This window comes from Copadichromis virginalis, linkage group LG3 (assembly GCF_057382275.1).
Source record: "Copadichromis virginalis isolate Kocher_CV1m ecotype Utaka linkage group LG3, C_Virginalis_male_GT1.1, whole genome shotgun sequence".
Classification (NCBI taxonomy): Eukaryota; Metazoa; Chordata; class Actinopteri; order Cichliformes; family Cichlidae; genus Copadichromis; species Copadichromis virginalis.
The window spans coordinates 37,033,834-37,056,219 of NC_140620.1; the positions used below are offsets into that span (position 1 = coordinate 37,033,834).

The window sequence follows — 22,386 nt, forward strand, 5'->3', positions numbered from 1 at the left end:
ATTAACAGTGCACTGCCCCCTAGTGATGGCTGTTACTTGACGATTTATCATATTTCTAAACCTCAGTGTTATTGGATTTTACAGTTATAGTTTACAAATATGATATACAGCAGCATGATGCAAGAAAAATACTGCTGACAGACTGGAAATTTAAAAAGAAATCCATAGAAGAATAAACTTCTCAAAACTGTGCAGAAAGTGCTTTCATTCAACTTCATACACCATTAGTCACACCATTTATTTATTTTAACATAATGTATAATATGTCATACTGTACAAAAATGTATTGGTGCCTTCGTGTAAAAACAGAGTATTGGGTCTATATTATTACAAATCCCTCCACCCTGCACTGGAGACAGGGACTAGAAATATGTATATACTACGATAAACAAGATACTGTGATATGCTATAATATGTTGCTAAAATACATTAAATTAGACACGCCACTCTAATCTGATATTCCATTATTGCTCAGTTGAACTGTCAAATACACAATTCTATACGATTCTGAGACTTCAAATATTTACATATTCATGGGTCACTCACAGTGCCCTATGCAATGCTTATGCAAAGTTTTATCAAGAGTGTCTCACTCAGATGATGTAGGGAACATATATAGCATGCATATGCTTTGATCATTATAGTATGATTATACTATGCTTCTCCTTGGCTTTGCTGCTGTTGCTCTCTTCACTGACCTGTAAGGCAAACACAAAAGACAAAAAGTAAGGATGTTATGTGGTGAGGCCATTTAATCTTGTCAAGGAATATTGTCAATTTAATGAGACATTTCAGTGCATCACTGTTGTGAGTTTACCTGAAGTTCCCGTATTCACATCAGTGTAAAGTGTACTCTTGTGTGGTTTATGATGCTTCCCTGTTAAGATAATCAGATGAATGAGCAAAAGAAAATAATCAATACACATTTCAGTACTGCAGGTCAAAACCTTTCTTAACTAGATTTTTAAATGTATTTTATTTTTCTTTGTTGTTTTAAATTGCACATGTTGGATACTCACTCTCCATCCCAAAGTCTTTAACCTCAATAAGAGAGTATGTGGCTTCGGATGATTCAACTTCCTCTGAAATGTACATTTTGTTATGTTAGAGGATTATAATAAAATATCATTTGAGTTACTATTTTTAATTCAAATGTTTATACATCTCTAACCACCAGAAGTACCGAAGTACAAATACATTATTGCACTTGTACAATCTTCATCTATATCTGTATTTTTTTCTGACAATTTTCTACTTTTACTCCCTACTTTTTTAGACAAACATCTGTACTTTCCACTACCATTTCCAAAACAGGTTTGTCACTTATGGTTTTATGCATTTGAGGGGAGTTATTATTTTGGTACTGTGGGCCTTCACAGTAACACATGAAAGGAAATCCTGTTTTTGTATTTTTTAAGAGGCAAAACCATGTGTCATAGTCAGGGGTTACAGTAGGCTGGTGTTTTTTAGCTTTATTTTTTATGGGTTTTTGGGGGGCACTTTATCAGAAGTTTTTAAGTGATAGATGATTCCAAATGCAGAGTTTCTATCAGAAGAAGGGTTCGATTTAAAGGCAAGGACTGCTCAGTGAAATTTTAATAAACTGGAAATTTAAAGCTTACATGTAAGTGTTCATGTTTTTAAATCATATATCAGGTCTGTACATATGAAATTATGTTACTCAGATTGTGAAACCTGCTGCAAACAAAATGAGGTAGACTAACTGTATTGCTTAAAGGTTGCATGAAAATCCACTGCGGTTTAGTGCAGATTATATCATGTTCCTGGGTTGGTGACCCAGTGTTTTGAGTTTTGTATCATTATTGAATTTTGATTTTGTCATAGTTTATCTTTTCTAGTCTTTTGGTTCCTATGTATTCCCTAGTTAAGTCCGCGTCTGTTATGTTTCCTGTTTTACTTTGGAAGTCTGTGTCCAATGTCAGTGTATTTAGTTTCACTTCCCCTGTCCCTTCTTTAGGTTCATGTGTGTCAGCTGTGCTCCCATGTGTGGCCACTTCCCTTGATCATCCCTTGTGTGTATTTAGTCCATGTGTTTCATTCAGTCTGTGTCGCGTTGTCTGTGTTCCACGTCCTATGTCATGTCAGGTTTCAAGTCTCTGTGCAGGTCATGAGTCATGTTGCTTATTCTTATATTTCATAGTTCCTTCATGTTCTGGCACAGTCTTGTTTATAGTCTCACTGTTCTTAGTTTCTTCCGAGTTTAGGTTCCTGTTTAGTTGTTGTCCCTGTTCAGCTCTTGTTTAGTTTAGTTCATGTACTCCAGCGTCAAATAAATGCTCGCCTTTGTTTAAAATTAATTTTGTCTGCTCATCTGTGTCCACACCTGGGTCCTCCAAACACTCTCCACACGGCCAGCCACTGCGGACCTTGACAGATTAAGCAGGTTAGTGTAATGTGATGGATTTATAGTATAGAACAGTGTGTGACTGGTGCTCATTATCAGAGTTAGGTTACATGAAGGGGAGTAGAAATGAATTTGAAATTAAGCAGTGAATGGTTGTATACTGTATAATATAAGAAAGCATAAACAGTGTAAAGGATATAAATCAACAGGATGATTCTTAACACATCTGCCGACATCTTGTTGAATTCAAATCCACAAAGAGCAGCAGGTACATTAAGTAAATCTACTGGAGCTCTCAATAGAAATTAATGTGTGTTGTGATTCCTTTATTAGAATTAACATTTAGATTGAAATAAAGATGTAATTGCATCTACCAAAATTATTTTATTAGTACACTAACATAGCACAAGGTTCTGTTTTCAGCTTTGTACAAAAGTATTTGGTGGAAATGTTCTTCAAAGAGCTACTTTTACATTCTTACTTTGAGTGCATTTCAGAGCCTGTACTTTTTCACTTTTACTTGATTTAAGACATTGAATCAGTGCTTCAACTTTTTTAGTATTTTTAAACACTAGTATCTGTAATTCTACTCAAGTACAGAATACCTATACTTTTGCCACCTCTGGTAACCACTGTGATATTTTAAATATAACGTGTACCATTTTCACTATCTTCCAGGTCTTGGATTGTTTCATAGATGTGATGATCACCTTGACAAAAAAATAAATAAAAAAATGAATGAATAAAAAAGACAGGGTCAGAGTATAATTTCAATACTTTTAAAATAATTATTTCTATTTCTAACTGCTCTGTGCTATTCAAAAGATCCCATGTACCATTTGCACCATTTGCAGTGTCTTCTGAGTGATGGACTGTTTCATAGAGTTCATATTCACCTTAAAAAAGACATGGTCAGAGTATCATGTTAGGGTTTAATGTATTACAGAAACTACATATTTTTGTTAAAGTGCAAAGACACCAAATTAATTTCACTTGAATTTTTTTTTTTTTTTTTGTCCTAAGTTTTTGTGTTCTGGATTTTTGCCTTTGATTCAGGCTCTTTGAAAAAAAGTTGACCAGAACTCCTGGGGGTTATGAAGACTAATAATTAATACTAAAGTTTGATTTTATGACTCACCAGGGTGAAGAGATTTGTATTCATCCTGTATTTCATCCTGATTGACTCCATGATTTCTGGTGGAGTCTTGACCGTTGATATCTGACTGGATCGGCCTAATGAAAACATAACAAATGTATAGATAATAACATAATACACTAAATTTAGCACAGTAAGAAAAATACTGCTGAATGTTCAGAGTGAAAATAGGAATATAAAGTTTTATACCAACCCAGTGAAGCATAAATCTGTTAAAAGAGAAAAAAAAAATTGTTTTTTCTCTCAGTGCGTTTTACTTCTATTTTGTGCCAGAACATCATCACATGTTGGTGTATTTGTAAAAGTGTCTCACCCTTTGCCTTTCTATAGCGATACATTAAGAGCAAGAGAATAAGAAGAAGAGAGACTCCACAAACCAGTCCAACAACCAGGAACAGAGGAAATGAAGAGCTTTCAGGTCCTGATGGAGCTACTGTGATTGTAAACATTAACAGTAAACACTTAGTGTGAGACATTTTTCAAAAAATATTCTTACAAAACAAGAATCAGATGAAAATCAAGACAAACACATACTCATTAACATACTCTATAGTGACCATGATAATCATTACAGAAATGCAGAAAATGTTTTGATCCTGCTCACCTTTAACTGACATCCAGCTCTGTGCTGACTCTCTTCCTGAGTACTGACACTTGTAGAAACCTTCATCAGACTTTGACACTGCAGAGATCTTCAGCTCCCCTCGGGGATCATTTTCAATAAGTTTGTCATTGTGATAGAAAAACACATTGGAAAGTATTTTTTGTGTTCTCAAACTGCAGCTCAGACTAACAGAAACTCCCTCAGTCACAGGATGAACAGGACTCACCAGGATAGGACCATTACCATCATCTGTGACACAATCACACACAATTGTTTCAGTCACATCAGCTGGTGCACACTTTGAGAAAAAGCTGACAAACAATAATAAGAAGAGATTGTACAAATGCTTTTCATCATGAAGATCTGATCTTGTGTATTTAAAAACTGCTATTTTTCTCCAGATAAAATGACTTCACATACAGCAAAGCTGGGACAAATGTTCATATCACGTCTAAATCATCCAAATCCAAGTAGTAAATGTATAATAACATACTCTGTACAGTGATGTTGACTGCACTGCTGAACTCTCCTGATCCAGACTCACACCAGTACACTGCAGTATCTGACTTTGATGTGTTGATGTCACATGTGGATCCAGTCATTCTCCTACAGTCAGAGAGTCGGCCGTCCTCAGAGAACTTCCTCACTCTCCACTCAGAGAAGTTTCCCTCACAGGTCAGTGAGACAGAGTCAGAGGTGAAGTGTTGCACTCTGTCAGGACTCACTGTGAGAGACGCTGCTGAATGAACATCTGGAAACAACAAAGCTCACAGATGTTAGGATTCAAAATATCAAAATGATTTTAATGAGGTCAATCTTATTGAACACTTCTTGAATAAAGGTTACAACACAAAATCTCTTCATTGAAAGGACAGAGAATCAAGCTGACCTGCAGACCAGACAAACTTTGGTTGACTGTGATCAGTGTGATACTCTGGGTCTCCTCTTCCAGCTCTGCACACATATCCTGCTGTGTGTGTCTGTCCATGAATGATGTAGGAGTCCTGTGCAGTCCCACTGCCATCAGGTAGCAGCTCATAACTGGAGGATTTCTCTGATAGATCAGGAACAGCTTTATACCAGTAGAAGCTCCATCCTGCAGACGGATGTTCAACCTCACAGTTCAGAGTTACTGAGGCTCCAGGACTCAGCCATGATGGAGACACAGTGAGGACAGGATCTGTTCAACAAAGATTTTCTCTCAATGTTTCGTCTCTTAACTCTGAATTCAGTGTACTAAAATGTTGACTCTTAGCAGTATTAACGGATCCCATGCAATCTCTACCGGCGATTCTCACATGCGTTGAGTCATATTCAAGGTTTTCAGGTTAAAAGATAAATTGGTACAAATCGGAAGGCATGCCACTATCAGCATCCTGTCATTCTAGATACATTACTCCATTCCATTTTAAGTATTTACCTTCAGGTATGAAGTATTTAGGAATAGTATTAAATCCATAATTAGAGGATATTCTGCTTTCAAATATGGAGCTCTTCTCCTAAAGATAAAAACAAATCTGGATAAGTGGGGTAAATGGAATCTTACATTATGGGGTAAAATTAATGTGATTAAAATGATGGTGGCCCCGCAGTTCAATTATGTTTCCATGATGTTAACTGTAAGAATTCTTTTACACATATTTAGTCAATTTGAGAAGCTAATTAAAGATTTTATGTGGAATAACAAGAAGCCAAGAGTGAATATAAAGAAAATGTGGGCCTCTAGAGACGGGGTGGGGTGGCTGTAGCTCAGGTGGCAGAGCAGGTCAGCCACTAATCAGAAGGTCGGTGGTTCGATACCAGGCTGCCTCCTGGCTGCATGCCAAATATCCTTGGGCAAGATACTAACCCCATGTTGCCTACTGGTGGTGGTCACCTGTGTGTGAATGGCTGAATGTAGTGTGAAGCGCTTTGGGGTCCTTAGGGACTAGAAAAGTGCTATACAGACCATTTACATTGGGGGAATGGCCCTTCCAAATGTAAAATTGTATATCTAAAAGACCACGGCAGACCCGGGTGCACGTTCAACATGCTTTGCATCCTTTTATTCACACACACGGTTGCTGTCCACAATACACACAGAGCTGCAGCTCTCACGCTGCCAGCTCAACGTAACAACCACAACATCAACAAACACAGGACCCAGTACGATATTTAAGTAGGCGGTGCATGATTGCGGATGCCATGCAGGTGCGTCTGCCTTCCCTGCACGCACCGCAATCCACGCCCGCCACAGTATAATTTACAGTTAGCATTTCAAATGTCAAGACTGGTCAAACACTGGACAGGATCGGACTCTGAACTGAGCTGGATCAAGATCGAACAGGAACTAGTGAGCTCTTTCACACCCTTGGATGTTCTCTCACAGGGATCAGCTATTAATTGACAAGACTTTCATGATACCCTCATGCTCAGGTATTCTAAAGCTGTCTGCGCAGAGGTACACAAGATGTGTGGAGCATCTCATTTAAGACAACTTTATACCTCGCTATGGAACAAAACTGTTGTACAGATTGAAAAAAACAAAACAAAACAGGGTACTGGAAGGAATGGCTTGTCAAAGGCATACAAAGGATAAGTGATCTTTTCTCAGGGGGAGTGTTTATGTCATTTGCTGAAATAACCCAAATATATGGTTTGTTAACAGAAAATAATTGTTGGAAATATTTATAAATAACGGATTGTATTACCAAAGGAAAATTTACTCAAAGCACAAATACCGTTGTGGAGTTAGAATTGTCTGGTACAGCACATAGAGAAGCTGTTTTCTACAAACTGTTTAACAATCTAAAAAAAGAGATATGTAAAAACTTGATTGCTATATGGCAGAGAGATTTGAGTTGTGTAAGTTGTACACTGTTATGCCGCCGACACCCAGCTTTACCTGTCCGCCAAACCCGACTCTTCTCTCCCTCTGCCCTCCCTCACCCTCTGCTTAGCCGAACTTAATTCATGGTTTTCCTCCATTTTTCTTAAACTCAACAGCAATAAATCAGAACTTCTCCTGGATGGCTCCAAATCAGGACTAACACTTTTTCTGTTACAATCAATAATTTGTCGGTTTCTACCTCTCCCTTTGTGAAAAGTTTGGGCGTCATGCTTGACAGTACATTATCCTTTAACTCTCAAATCAATAATGTCACTCGCTCAGCATATTTCCAACTCCGTAACATCAATCGCCTCCGCCCCTTCCTCACTCCACATGCCACTGCTATTCTCATCCATAGACTCGTTACCTCTCGGATTGACTACTGTAACTCACTTTTATTTGGCCTGCCACAAAAATCCATCAAAAAGCTTCAACGTGTCCAGAACTCTACTGCCCATATTATTACTAGCACTCCCTCTACTCACCACATCACCCCTATCCTGAAGTAGCTTCACTGGCTCCCAGTTCAACTCTGCATTAATTTAAAAATACTCCTTTACACATTTAAGGCTATTCATTCTCTCTCCACCATATCTCTCTGATTTGGTACAGATCTCCATCCCATCCCGGTGCCTCAGATCCTCCTTCTTCTTTCTGTTCCTTCATTTCATCTTATTACCATGGGCGCAGGGCTTTTAGTTGCTCTGCCCCTAGACTTTGGAATTCCTTACCCCCTGACCTCAGAAACATCAGTTCTTTCCTCCTTTTTAAGTCCACCCTCAAAACCCAACTGTTCAAGATAGCCTACTCTGTATAATTACCTTATGCTCTTGAACTTTGTTATATTCTTGTGTTCATTTCCTGCATTTATGCTTGTCTTATTTATTCTGTAAAGTGTCCTTGGGTATTTTGAAAGGCACTTTTAAATAAAATGTATTGTTGTTGTTAATAACAATTTTCTCGAAGAAGATTGGGCAGAATTTTTTAATTCTCCAATAAATATATAAGAGAGGCCAGGTGTAAATTTGTGCAGTGCAATTTAATACACAGATGGCAATTCACTTCTTCTAAACTTTACAGAATGGGTAACATTCCCAATAATATATGCTGGAAATGTAGTTCAGATCCAGGGACATTTATGCATGCTATTTGGGTATGTGGGAAAGTTTATCCCATTTGGCAAAAAGTATTGGAAATAATAGGAAGGTGGATTCGTTTGATAATACCCTTGTCACCAAGACTGTGCTTATTAGGGGATCGGTCTGTGTTACCTAGGGTTTCTAAATATGATTTTGTTGTTATAAAAGTGGGGGTGATTGCAGCAGCCCAAGTGATTCTCAGTGTGTGAAAGGAACCATCTCTTCCAGAATATAATAGGTGGGAAGAAAATATGCTGAAAATGGAGTCATATGAAAAATTCTTGGCTAGGATTAATGATGATATGGAGGGTTTTGACAAATTATGGGGACATGTTTTTGGCTGAGATTGATGGATTTTATTTTCACAGTGCGATTATCTTTTGTTGAATGTTATGTTTTCTGTGTTGTATGTTTGTTTAGGCACTCAATAAAGGAAAAAGTTAATAATTTGACTTTATTGTCTTTTTTTATGTATTAATAATTAGTAACTAACGGATCGAAAATGCAAATGTGAATTAACCGTGGGATTGGAAGCTGTCTTTCTTTTGTTTGTTTTTTTGTTAAATGTTAAAAACAAATGAAGACTTCAATTGCAAAAAGGAAATGTTGACTCACAAATATTTTTATGATCCACTTTAAGAGTGAGACTATCTAAACATGTCAAATATCTCAACATGTACTAATAAAAACACATTTTTACAAACTGTTTATATTTTCATTTAAATGAACTATGACTCTGCAGTTCAGTTTAGAAAGAGAACAAAAACAAGAAAATGTCTGAATAATAACAAACTGAAGAACTTCATGGAAATGTGCAAATAATAGATATTACCAAACTTAGATATAATTTCAACAAACTGTACTATATTTGCACATCACATTGCTGTCATCTGCAGTATTAAGCCTTAGATGGCATTTTGTTTACATCCATTAAAACTGTAAAACTTAAAAATTACTCTTATATTTTACCCTTTTCCTGTCACGTTTTATTTTTTATAACCTGCCTTTCAGATTTTCTTTTTCTAGGTAAAGAGAAAAAAAAAGAGTCACACTAAAGACTCTTTAGCTACAAAGTTAAACGTTTATTTTTCCCTCCTTTAGAGGAAACTCACATGATACAGTCAGTGTGATGATATCACTCCACTCTGAGAAGAAATAGTCCCTTCTGCCCCGGCAGCTGTATCCTCCACTGTCAGACTCAGTAGCTCTGATGATTCTGTATTCATTGGATGTTGGAGGTGTGTTTAACTTGGCTGCTCTCCATTCATACGTCCACTGAGCTCCTTCACCTCCCTGAATCTCACATCTGACAGTGACTGTCTCACCGCTGTATATCTGAGTCCAGGATGGCTGCAGGGTCACAGTGGGCTTACTGGGAACTGTTCACAGACAAATATCCAGTTAGACACAAATAGAAACATAAAGATAAAAAAATAAGATGGAATAAATTCTTCTATTTGTCAGGAGTTGTCTCTCATTTCAGGGTTAATAAACTCACAGTTGTTGAATGAAATTGTTAGCACAGAACACAACATAACATCTCTCAGTTTGGCAGAAATAAAATAATTAAACTCACGAGTTTCTGTAACAGTGACGTCACTGCTGTCCTCTGTGTAGTAAACTGGATCTCCTCTCCCTCCTCTGCAGTGGTACAGACCTCCTTGTGAGACACTAATAACTCTGTTTGCTTCATTTGCTCTCATGAGCTGAGCTTTAGAAGAGACTGAATCACGTCTGAACCAGTCAAACTTCCAGCCAGCAGAGCCCTCCACAGAGCAGCGCAGTGTCACACTGCCCCCTGCTGGTATGACTGAACGTTGTGCTCTCAGTGTGGCTCTGGGTTTACTTGCTGCTGAGTTTAAAAAAAAAAAGATTTTTAAATCTTTGTCATTAATGTGTACACCACAGAAGGAGACAATTCACTGTAGCTAAATCCCGACATAATGTATTAATTAATTTATATTTTATCCATCCATTCTCTTCCTCTTAACCTTCTGCTTACATCAGTCTAATTCTAAGTTGTGTTTTCGATAAATTATTTGTCTTTGTGTTGTGCATGTTTTTTATGAATAAATTGAAGAAATCTCTACAAAAGAGATGGTCTGTGTTACACATAATTAATTTGCTGACTTGATTATCTGTTGGTTTTTCAAAAGTGAAGTTTGTCAGTGTGGCTCTGGCTTTACCTGCAGGAAACAGTAAAACATTAAAATGATAACTTTGTCTCAGGACAAACAATTTATTACACTTTAAAATTTAACAGCAAATAAAAATGAACAATTATGCTGCATGCTGCATGGATATAGCATTTCTCCAGGAAACACATCTGCGTACCTCTGATCATCTTCGAATCAAGTCTGGATGGGTGGGCCAGATATATCACTCTAAATTTAATTCAAAAGCTCGGGGGACAGCAATATTGATAAGCAAAACTTTACCATTTATAGCCACAACGGTAGATGAGGACCCTGCAGGCCGTTTTGTTATGGTTGTAGGACATTTATATGGTTTCCCCTTGATTTTAGTGAATGTCTATGCCCCTAACTGGGACGATCATAGTTTTTTCGCTAACGTCTTTGCACGGCTTCCCAACATGGCAACACATAATATCATTTTTGGTGGGGACCTAAATTGCTCATTATCTGCTAGGGACCGCAGCTCGCACAAAAGCACCCCCGTTTCAAAATCGGCACGCGTTATACAGCGTTTTCTTCATAACTACGGGTTATCTGATGTATGGAGATTTCGTAACCCAAATTCAAGTCAATATTCTTTCTTCTCCAATGTCCATAAAACGTATACTCGTATAGACTATTTCTTTCTGGACAAAAAACTCCTCCCTTTGGTGACAGACTGTGATTACAAGGCCATGGTAATCTCAGATCATTCACCTGTTGTTCTTTCACTGCGTATTCCCAATGCCTACTCTAATTATCGGCCACGGAGATTCAACCCAGTATTGCTAGCAGACGAAGAGTTTGTTAATTATATTAGGTCTCAAATAGACTTCTTTCTTGCTATCAATCAAACTCCAGAGATGTCACCATCAACTGTCTGGGAATCCCTAAAAGCATATCTGAGAGGCCAGATAATCTCCTTTTGTGCGAACAAAAAGAGGAGGGATACTGAGCAACTCTCTCAACTAGCTGACGAAATTACCAAACTAGACGCTGTATATAGCCATTCCCCTGATCCGGCATTATATAAACGTAGGCTGAAATTACAAACTGAATATAATCTTATATCTACAAAACAGGCTGAGTATCTAATTTCGAAGTTGCGCAGCTACTCGTATGAACATGGAGAAAAAACAGGCAAGCTGCTAGCTCATCAGCTACGACAAAGAACAGCCAATCAAGCTATCCCTGAGATCCGGAATGACCAGGGAATAAGGTGCACGGATAACCAAGGTATAAATAATAGTTTTCTTAAATACTACCAGACTTTATACAGCTCCCCCCCAGCTAAGGATGACCTGGCTCTAGAAAATTTCTTTGAGAAACTTGATATCCCTTCTTTAGGTGACGATGCGGCTGCTGCTTTGGAGGAGCCCATTTCTGATGCTGAAATTGAAAATCACCTGGCCCCGACGGGTATCCTTCCGATTTTTTCAAGAAGTTTTCTAACCAATTGAATCCATTGTTAAAATCGACTTTTGAAGAATCTTTCCTCTCACAATCCCTGCCTCCAACAATGTGTCAGGCAGTGATCTCCCTAATTCTAAAAAAGGATAAGGATCATTTAGATTGTGGCTCATACCGTCCAATATCTCTGCTGAACACGGACACCAAAATCCTTGCTAAGGTTTTGGCCGTTTAGAGAAACACCTGCCCTCCATTATCTCACCTGATCAGACAGGCTTTATCAAAAACAGGTACTCGTTTTTCAATATTAGATGTTTGTTAAATATAATCTATAGCCATGTCGAAGGTAATGTATTGGAAACTGTTATTTCACTTGATGCTGAGAAGGCGTTTGATCGGGTGAGATGGGATTTTCTTTTCCATGCGCTTGAAAAATTTGGCTTCGGGAGCAATTTTGTATCCTGGATAAGAGTATTGTACTGTGACCCAGTAGCAGCCATTCGGACCAACAATAGTCTGTCCCCCTTTTTTCAGCTTCAGCGTGGCACACGACAGGGGTGCCCTTTGTCACCTCTCCTTTTCGCCATCGCAATTGAACCGCTAGCCATTGCTATGAGACACTGTGCTGAGGTTGAGGGAATACGTCGTGGGGAAATCGAGCATAAAGTCTCTCTTTATGCCGATGACATGCTCTTGTTTATTTCCAACCCTTCAAATAGCATCCCTAAACTTTTAGATGTACTTAAGGAATTCGGGACAATTTCCGGGTATAAGGTGAATTTCGGGAAAAGCGAGGCTATGCCTTTAGGTACAATAACCGGGGAACTCTCGTCTGTCTTAGCACCTTTCAAGCTTAGCTATAACAAATTCAAGTACTTGGGCATTTGGATCACGCAGAACCATAGAAACTTGTATAAAACTAATTATCTTCCTTTACTGTCTAAGCAAAGGGAGGATTTTGGAAAGTGGGAGTCCTTGCCTCTTTCGCTGGGTGGTAGATTAAATATCATTAAGATGACCATATTTCCTAAATTTCTGTATCTTTTTCAGTGTCTTCCAATTTTCTTAACCAAGTCATTTTTTCATAATCTAAATAGTCAAATCTCCTCCTTCATTTGGAACAAAAAACCAGCTAGGCTGAAACAGAGTGTATTACAAAGACCGCGGAGCGCAGGAGGCTTAGCACTCCCAAATTTGTTGTTTTATTACTGGGCAGCTAATATAAGAGCATTATTGTACTGGATAAAAGACCATGATGATTCATCGTCATCATGGGTAGCACTGGAGCGGCTATCGGTGAGTAAATCCTCCCTGATGTCTTTGCTGTGTGCCAGATTACCTCTGGCAGGACCGATCTCCAGCTTCACTGCGAATCCTCTTGTTGTCCACTCCCTGAAATTATGGTATCAGCTCAGACGACACTTTAAACAGACTGGACTCTCTCTTAATGCGCCACCGCATAGGCATTGCATGTTCTCCCCATCCTTAACGGACAAGGCATTCAACACATGGACAAAACTTGGAATAACATCAATGACTGCTCTTTTCACGGACAATATCTTTTCCTCATTTGAACAGCTGGTGAACAAGTTCAAGATTCCTCGGTCACACTTTTTCAGGTATCTACAACTCAGGAATTTTGTTGCTTCTAATACTGACTGCTTTCCATCCTGTCCACCTCCATCCCTTTTGGATGATATTTTTGATTTTAAACCAAATGCTAAGTGGGTTATAGGTGACGTTTATGAGCTGTTGAGTAATTTTGGGCTGTCCACACTGCAATCACTTAGGGAGCGATGGGGAAGTGAGCTTGGCCAACAGATTACAGATGAAACTTGGCATAAGATAATCAATAGAATTTCTTCGTCATCTATTTGCCTTAAACATGTGGTGATTCAGTTCAAAGTTGTTCACCGTCTCCATTGGTCTAAAACTAGACTGAGCAAAATCAAGGATGGGTTTGACCCCACATGTGACCAGTGCAAACAAGAGCCTGCTTCCCTGTTTCACATGTTCTGGGCATGTCCAAAACTGGGTAGCTTTTGGAAAAGCATATTTGAAACCATGTCCAACATATTTGGTGTTCCAATTGCACCCTGCCCGTTTATAGCAATTTTTGGGGTGACGCCTTGTGATGCCGGTCTTTCCAAATCACGCTCTGATCTCCTGGCCTTCTGCACTCTTTTGGCCCGTAGAATGATATTATTGAAATGGAAAGAGCCACTTACACCTGTATATGGGCAATGGGTTAAGGATGTCATGTACTATACTCAGCTGGAAAAGATCCGCTACACTGTGAAGGGTTCAGTTCGGAGGGTCTATGACACATGGCGACCTTTTCTTACTTATTTTGAAAGATTAAGCCCGGATGCTATTGTTTAATGTGCGTACGAGTGGGGTCTTTCCCTCTTTTTTTTTTTTTTTCTCCCTTGCTGTTGTTCATTCATTTATTTTAGTATTTACTTTGTATCTGTAATTTTATCTTATTTCATTTTATCTCTTCTGTCCTCTCTGGCTGGGTTTTAGTTACGCTGTTTTGGATGGGGGGGGGGGGGGGGGGCACGATTGTTTGTTAATATTGCCATAATTGTTGTTGGACGCAATTCTTTATTCAATAAAAAGACCTTGATCAAAAAAAAAAAAAAAGACAGATGTAAACATGAAAACATTAAATGTCAGCATGAATCATGGTCCAACTTACATGAAACTGTCAGTCTGAAGGCATCACTCCATCCTGTTAAGAGATAGTCACTGCTACCCCGACATCTGTAGTCTCCACTGTGGGACACTGAAACTCTGCTGATCCTGTATTCACTGGATGTTGGAGGGCTGTTTGTGTTGGGTGCTGTCCATTCATATTTCCACACCTTTCTTTCACCTCCCTGAATCTCACATCTGAGAGTGATTGTCTCACCAGTGAATATCTGAGACCAGCTGTGCTGCAGTTTGGCAACAGCCCAAACTGTTCCCAACAAACAAACAAAAACACACATTTAAAAACAACTCCAACAGAGAACAAAAAAACAAAACAAAAACATAGATATAAAGTTGTTGTTTTTTCTAATTTAATCGTGAATGATTTGGGAGGTTTTATCAGAGCAAAAGTAAACCCTCACCTTGTTTGTAAATTGTAACTGGAGTGCTGTCCTCTGTGTAGTAAACTGGATCTCCTCTCCCTCCTCTGCAGTGGTACAGACCTCCTTGTGAGACACTAATAACTCTGTTTGCTTCATTTGCTCTCATGAGCTGAGCTTTAGAAGAGACTGAATCACGTCTGAACCAGTCAAACTTCCAGCCAGCAGAGCCCTCCACAGAGCAGCTCAGTGTCACACTGCCCCCTGCTGGTATGACTGAACTTTGTGCTGTCAGTGTGGCTCTGGGTTTATTTGCTGTTGAAGAAACAAAATCATCGATATTTTAAATCATGATCAGGAATAAAATTCTTACAGCACTAATCAAACTTTAAGCATTCATGGAGTAATTTATCTACGAACATAAAGATTAATTAGTTTCCCTGCATGTGACACATTAGACTGTCTAACAAACTAAAGATTTCACTGATTTATCATTCTCTTATCAAACTGTCATCTCTGTACATTCCTCTTTAAACTGCTGATATTTTAAGAGCCTCCATGGTGTCTCTCCTTTCTGTTTGCACAGTGAGAAAAACTGTTGTCCTGAGCTGCCTGCAGACAGCTGGATCATTGTTGGAGTTTTCCTGTTAAGACAGATGTAAACATGAAAACATTAAATGTCAGCATGAATCATGGTCCAACTCACATGAAACTGTCAGTGTGAAGGCATCACTCCATCCTGTTAAGAGATAGTCACTGCTACCCCGACATCTGTAGTCTCCACTGTGGGACACTGAAACTCTGCTGATCCTGTATTCACTGGATGTTGGAGGGCTGTTTGTGTTGGGTGCTGTCCATTCATATTTCCACACCTTTCCTTCACCTCCCTGAATCTCACATCTGAGAGTGATTGTCTCACCAGTGAATATCTGAGACCAGCTGGGATGCAGGGTCACTGTGGTCCTGTTACGAACTAACAAATAAAAACATCACTGTTTTCAGCAGTACTTTTTCATCATAATTATGTGATTGATTTTTTTGTACATGAATCTTAAAAAGTAATATTAGGATTAATTCATTGTGCAGACACTCAGCTGTTGAACTAGTTTAACATTTTGTTAAGCTGTAATTAACTCTGTGTTTGTTCCCCTGCAAGCTGAAAATTTAATGTTATCAACAAAACTCATCATCTTATTATACTTAAGTTAAAATCAGATGCAGTGATCTAGAATGAATTATTTTTATGTTTTATTGTATTTTATTTAATTGTTATTTACTTTTCTCTGTAGATCAATAAATGTATATATTGGTAATTAACTGATTAAACTGCATGATGTATGATTTGTTTCTCCGTAACAACAAAAGGTTTATATATACTCCATGCACATCTTCTACATACAAAATATGCTGTCAGTGTACCTCTGGGCTTACTTGCTGTTTAAGATATAGATTAAGTAAATCAGTAATCTTGCATGTGACACATTAGACTGTTTAACAAACTAAAGATTTCACTGATTTATCATTCTCTTATCAAACTGTCATCTCTGTACATTCCTCTTTAAATTGCTGATATTTTAAGAGCCTCCATGGTGTCTCTCCTTTCTGTTTGCACAGTGAGAAAAACTGTTGTCCTGAGCTGCCTGCAAACTTCCAGCCAGCAGAACCCTCCACAGAGCAGATCAGTGTCACGCTAACACCCCAGGGTGTATCAATAGCATTTTGCACCTGTAACTGAACTTCAACAGCATTCTGAGGAAGGCTGATGGTGTGGAGTCTGTGTCTTATGGAGAAAGGTTCTCTGTCTAGATAGCACTGATAAAGGCTAACTAAAAAAAGGAGAGTCTGGAACTGCTGTCTATGCAACCTAAAATCTTACCAAAAGTGAATGTAATGTATCAACGAAATATTAATTTTGTCATCAATAACATATGTATTTAATAAATTTAATTTATCAAGCAGTTTTGATTTATTTAATGATTATGTATCCATTCTTTGTGTGCTTCACCTCATGTTTGTTCCTGTGTTAACATTCCCAGTTAACAAAGGAATGAAAATGTAAAATAATCTTCTTTATAGAGATGAGAGGAGCTCCTGATGTTATATCATTTAAATATTATGTTCGAATCTTTTTTTACTGTTTCAAATGCCGGTCTAAAAAAAAGGGTACCATCAACACTTTCATGCACAATTGAGAACATTTTATTCTAAAAGACACTTTGAACTCACCAGTTTCCTGAATAGTGATGGGATCACTTTCTGTTGTGACTACATCTGTGTTTTTTTTCCATCCTCTGCAGGTGTAGATGCCTCCTTCAGAGATACTGATCACTCTAACTGATCGAACATTTATTCTATACTTGTTTTTAGTCAAGATTTCCCTGAACCACTCATATACTAAGCTACCAGGGTCCTTCAGATCACAGGTCAGTGTCACACTGCCCCCTGTTGGTATGGTTGTGCTGTCTGCTGTCAGATTGGCCTTGACTTTGAGTTCTGTAATTAAAAAATAAAAACAAACATGCAAACAAACAAATAAAACAAACAAAAACAAATAAATAAATAAAATGAATGTCGCTGAATATCTAATACAAATTAAAACACGAGTCACACTGAAGTCACATGGATGTATATGGAGGCTATAGTTTGACATATTAATCTAAAAATTTCAATTTCAGAGACTTTTAAAAGTGAGTTTGTGAGATAATCACTACAAAGAAGATTATGATAACTGTCTGTGTTTATAGTTGTTCTTGTCTTCTCAGCGGTGGCTTCTTCTGGATTGCTATCTAAATCTGCTGAGATAATCAGATGAATTCAGGAAAAGAGCTGATCTGCATGAAGGCAACAAACTACAAAAAACAGAATTAGCCTCATGGGTGAGTTTAACAACATGGATGTAATATCCAAATGTTACATACACAAAAAAATATAGAAAACTGTATAATTGTATAAAATATAAGAAAAAGGAGCTGGGAAAATGTAAATACTAAACACATTACACAAATAGGAAACAAAGAAAACAATTTCTCACCTTCTGCATTTCCTGAGAAGAATGTACTGAACACTAGAACAAACATTAATATCCACACATTATCAATCATGAACAGATTTTTTCAGATGCCCCATTAACATGTTTGTAGCCATATATTTTGTGATGCTAGTTGTGATGATTGTGATGTAAATGAGTTAAAAGACTCAAAGTAACTTAAAAAAAACAACAACAACTTTAAATGCAGTAAATGTAATTACTGTGTTAATTACTGTGTTTAAACTAAGTCAAACAACCAGGTAATATTTTGCATAAACAATCATATTGATGTGAAAAACTAAATTAATAACAATAAAACAAAGCAAAAAAACAAAACAAAACAAAAAACAACAACAACTGGATCCAATCAAACTCTCAAAGAAACAGAAATTAGTTGCACACTAGTTTAATTACGTTTTCTAAACTTAGTCAAAGAACCAGGTAAAATTTTAAATAAACAATCATATTGATTTAAAAACAAAATTAATAAAAACAAAACAAAACAAACAAACAAACTAAAACATCAACTGAATCCAATCAAACAAAACATATTTTTCTTTAATTAGTTGCACACAAACACAGAAAAACAATGTACTTACAGAAAAATGCCAGCAAAGTATTGCCCATCATCACAGTCCGCAGCTCTCTGATCCACAGATAATCTCAGAGTGTGCTACTTCGAAGAAAGAGAAGTCACACTTAATGTAAATTAAATGTAAAATCCCACTCCACTCTCACCTGCCAGCATGTCCTTGATGTAGTGAAATGAAGTGAACAACGTGCCCAGGGTCCTGGGGTTATTGTCATGATCCTCGGTCTGTGACCCATTATTATTGTTTTTCAAATATTGGAGTCAATTACATTTGGAAATGGATTATTAATTAAATTAATCTAAAGAACCTAAATGATATTGAAGTCTGCCCATTAAGTTCTGTACATTAAGCATTTTTGAGTGCTCAATTCTAGTAGAGAAGAGCTTTACTAGAATCAGTTCGGATTGCATGTGGTAATGACTCAGGCTACAGGTCAAATGTAAATGCATTGGTTCTTATATATATCTTTTCTATTCTACCTGAGGACTGAAAGCACTTTATAAAACAAGTCTGAATTATTCACACACTCATTCATATAAGCATTTTTTTACATCAAAGTGCAATCCGATATCACAGCAAAGCATGTGATAGACACGCTGGCCCACCATGCGGATGTGAGGCTTTGCCTCTCCTGACCGTGAAATGCACACTCATACAGAAGTTGCAGTACAAGCAGGGTAGTTGCTAATGACCAAGGAAGGTATTGAATACATACCACACTCCTTCTATGCCAGAAATGATTGAGCTAGGTGGCGGATATGTATTTAAATCTAAATGTGTTAATAATGTTTCTTTAAATGTTTTCCCATGACTGTTTTAATGTTGGTTTGTCTCCTTCTGCTGGTACTGCAATTTACTGCAACCTTCCATAAAACCATCCATAAAGAGTGTGACATCCAAATGTGGGCGAGTGTGTCTACTACATGCTTAGTCATGTAATTGGGTTGCAAAGCGTTTTCTATCTAACACTGACACAATGATGAAGCATCAGGAGCAACTTGGTTACAGTATCTTGCCCAAGGATGCTGTAACAAAGACTGGAGCAGCCAGGGATTGAACCATCAACCTTGCATTAGTAGCTGACCTGCTCTAGATGACAGAAGCAAAAAAAAACAGAATGTCATTTATAACCCCTGTGACAAGACTGAGGTCACAATCTGTTTTTCAGTAGTGAAGTGAACTTTGATGGCATTGCTCTTGGCATCATTTTAAGAGGACGGTGCTAATTAGAATAGAATAGAATAGAATAGAATAGAATAGAATAGAATAGACCTTTATTATCCCACGGATGAGAAATTTCGCTGTCACAGAGCTCTTACAGCAAGGGAAAATAAAATATCAAAGGTAGACACAGGGTGGTCCTATAAACATAAGCAACCGAAGTTCATATATACAGGTATATAAAGGTAACAATGTACAGGATATGTATAGAAAAATTGAAAAATTGTATGGAAATATGTATAAATTAAACAGGGTTATGTATCAAATCTACAGAGCTATGTATAAAATGTACAGTAAACAAACAAGCTGGTGAGTACGATGACCAAAAGAATGTTAAGCTGAATTATAGAGTCTGACAGCTGCTGGTAAGAATGACCTGTGGTAGTGCTCCTTCCTATGTGGATGTAAAAATCTACTGCTGAACGAGCTGCTCAGTGCTCGTACAGTCTCATGCAGGGGGTGGGAGGTGTTGTCTATGATGGATGCTAGCTAAGATGGATGACTTAGCAGTACTAAAACTCATAATGTAGCCTGTCTTCTGATGACTGCTGTAGAGTCTGTTCCAGCTGATATTTAGTTAGCAACTGATTTTTCCACATTCATTTCCATCTTTTTAACATCGCATTCTGAGATGTGCAGTCTGATCTTGCAGCTCACCCTCGTCATAGAGCAATAAAAAATCTTACTCTGTGGTTCTGAGCTTTGTTGTGGACACAGACACAGGACACACAACTATCTTTGATGGTTAAACTGAATGAAGAGGTAATGAATACTTCATTCACACATATCATCTTGCAACAAGATGATATGTAAAAAAAAAATACAGTAGTTAATTATTCTGCTGGAATATTAGTGACTACAGATTAGGTCCTGCACAGAAGTGGACAAACAGGAAGAACATGATGTAAAGTGAGACACGTAAAATGTTTATAGGAGAAACAGAAGTAACATCAAACCTGCCTGATCTCTTTGTGTTAGCAGCAGCTGTACTTTCACTGATACTGACACAGGAAGTGCAGGTTTTTTAAATATCACGAAGCACAAGACCAATAATAATAATAATAATAATAATAATAATAATAATAATAATAATAATAATAATAATAATAATAATAATAATAATAATAATAATAATAAAGGCCAAATTACTCAGTGTTGATCCCAGATAAATTACTAAGAACACTCAAAACTTGTTCACAGCCTTGTGCTATGAAATTCACAAGCTGCAGTTCACCTATCTTTAGATGTACAATGGTCAACCACAAAATGACTGTGCTACCAGTGTTCAATTTTTTGCTTTTTTGTTCTGTGGCCACAGTGAAGGAGACAAAAGAGCGCAAAAGCATGCAAGCTAGTAGATTAAGTGTAACATTCACAATCAAATATAAACAGGTGGAAATTATCAGCAAGCATCAAAGGGGCTACAATGCAGCACAACATCAGATGCAGAATCCCCAGCATTGTTGGTGGTCTAACTTTCAATGGTGTCTGATAACAGCAAAACTCACAGAAAGAAACCTTTATAGAAATGGAAAGTAGAGGATTTAAAAATAAATCAGTGGCTGACCTGTACAATGGTTTTGAAGCACCTCATTTATAAATAGTGTTAATTTAACCAAACCATGCCTCAAAAACAGGCATTCAGAATAAAACACTGTAGCATTCTACCTTGTAATCATGTCATAGCTGTGGCAAGTTAGAAAAAGAAGAAGTTAGTCACTTTTGAGTTATCCTTCTGCGCAAATTCAATTTCTGTTCATATCTGCTGAAGTTATGCTGTTGAAATATTTCACAGAAATGCATGCTGTTCACTTCTGATCAGAGAGCATATAGTCCACACAGCTGTCACATACAGTGGGCAGGCAGAAGAAAGTAAGGCCAAAATTCATTCATTATACAGCAGTATTATAAAATTCATAAAAGTCTGTATATATACACGCCCAGGTAACAACACTGTCCACCTTTCCAATGCATAAAATACAATTATGGAGATGGATTATGAAAAAGTCAACACAGTGATGCATATATAAGTATAAAAGGTTAGCTTTTAGGACAACATTCATCTGCATTACTATATAAAGTATAGTCACAGTAGTTTATCAGGCTTGTCAGTAAACTATAGTTACACATCAATATAACTATTTATAACTGCTAACTAATGATCAATTTAGATTTAGATTTTAGATTCAGACCTGACTAGAATCTAAACTAAAAGTGACAATAATGAAGGGACTCAAATACCTGAACTGCTGTCACTGCTGCACAGTTTCATCAGCCAACAGCGCCGTAGTTTCACTGGTCTCTTGTCATGTTAATGTGACGGAAGTGAGAGAACACTAGCAGTTTGAAACTCTGTGTGGTTTTTCTGAGCGAAACACCTGCGCATTGCATGTATGTGACCTACATACAGTGTTATCTTTTGTGTTTCTTATTAACTTAAAGGAACACCTCACAAAACTGACAGTCACACAATTTGGTTACCACTTCAAAGAGAAGTCTATAGTTTTTTAACTGAAAATGTAATCAACATGTTAACTGTTTCCATGTTTTATGTTTTTACATTCATCGTTAGCTTCATTATGAAGTTGATCATTCAGAAAAATAAACTGTTTGAGTGCTGAAACCATGAAATCTAAAACATGTTTGGTGATATTCCCAAGTAGGTGATGAGGTCCTGAGCAGTTCTAACTGAGCAAAGCAATTCTGACCAGTCAGTCATTAAAGAAACAGAACCAAGACAGACTACATATGTA

At 37.5% G+C, this 22,386-nt stretch overlaps 1 protein-coding gene across 1 annotated transcript; it reads right to left on the reverse strand.

The window, feature by feature from the left end:
* Positions 1–225: 225 nt before the first annotated feature.
* Positions 226–17,836, reverse strand: LOC146714515 (Fc receptor-like protein 5). The gene is made up of 17 exons (XM_085440085.1): positions 17,018–17,836; positions 15,498–15,764; positions 14,834–15,106; positions 14,419–14,679; positions 9,710–9,985; positions 9,246–9,512; positions 5,015–5,305; positions 4,619–4,876; positions 4,126–4,374; positions 3,835–3,954; positions 3,715–3,730; positions 3,504–3,598; positions 3,202–3,261; positions 3,025–3,075; positions 1,020–1,082; positions 818–877; positions 226–698 (listed from the first exon to the last, which is right to left on the reverse strand). The coding sequence occupies exons 1-17, from the start codon at positions 17,439–17,441 to the stop codon at positions 691–693; spliced, it is 3,039 nt and encodes a 1,012-aa protein (XP_085296211.1). The 5' UTR covers positions 17,442–17,836; the 3' UTR covers positions 226–690.
* Between the last annotated feature and the right edge of the window lie 4,550 nt (positions 17,837–22,386).

What these genes read in the sequence shown, in the direction of transcription:
- LOC146714515 (XM_085440085.1), bottom strand. Translation starts at nt 17,441, where the DNA reads ATGTCAAACTATAGCCTCCATATACATCCATGTGACTTCAGTGTGACT. An exon ending in GAGCTGGATGTCAGTTAAAG is followed by an intron (nt 3,955 to 4,125) that starts GTGAGCAGGATC and finishes TTACAATCACAG; the next exon opens with TAGCTCCATCAGGACCTGAA. An exon ending in ATACAAATCTCTTCACCCTG is followed by an intron (nt 3,262 to 3,503) that starts GTGAGTCATAAA and finishes GTCTTTTTTAAG; the next exon opens with GTGAATATGAACTCTATGAA.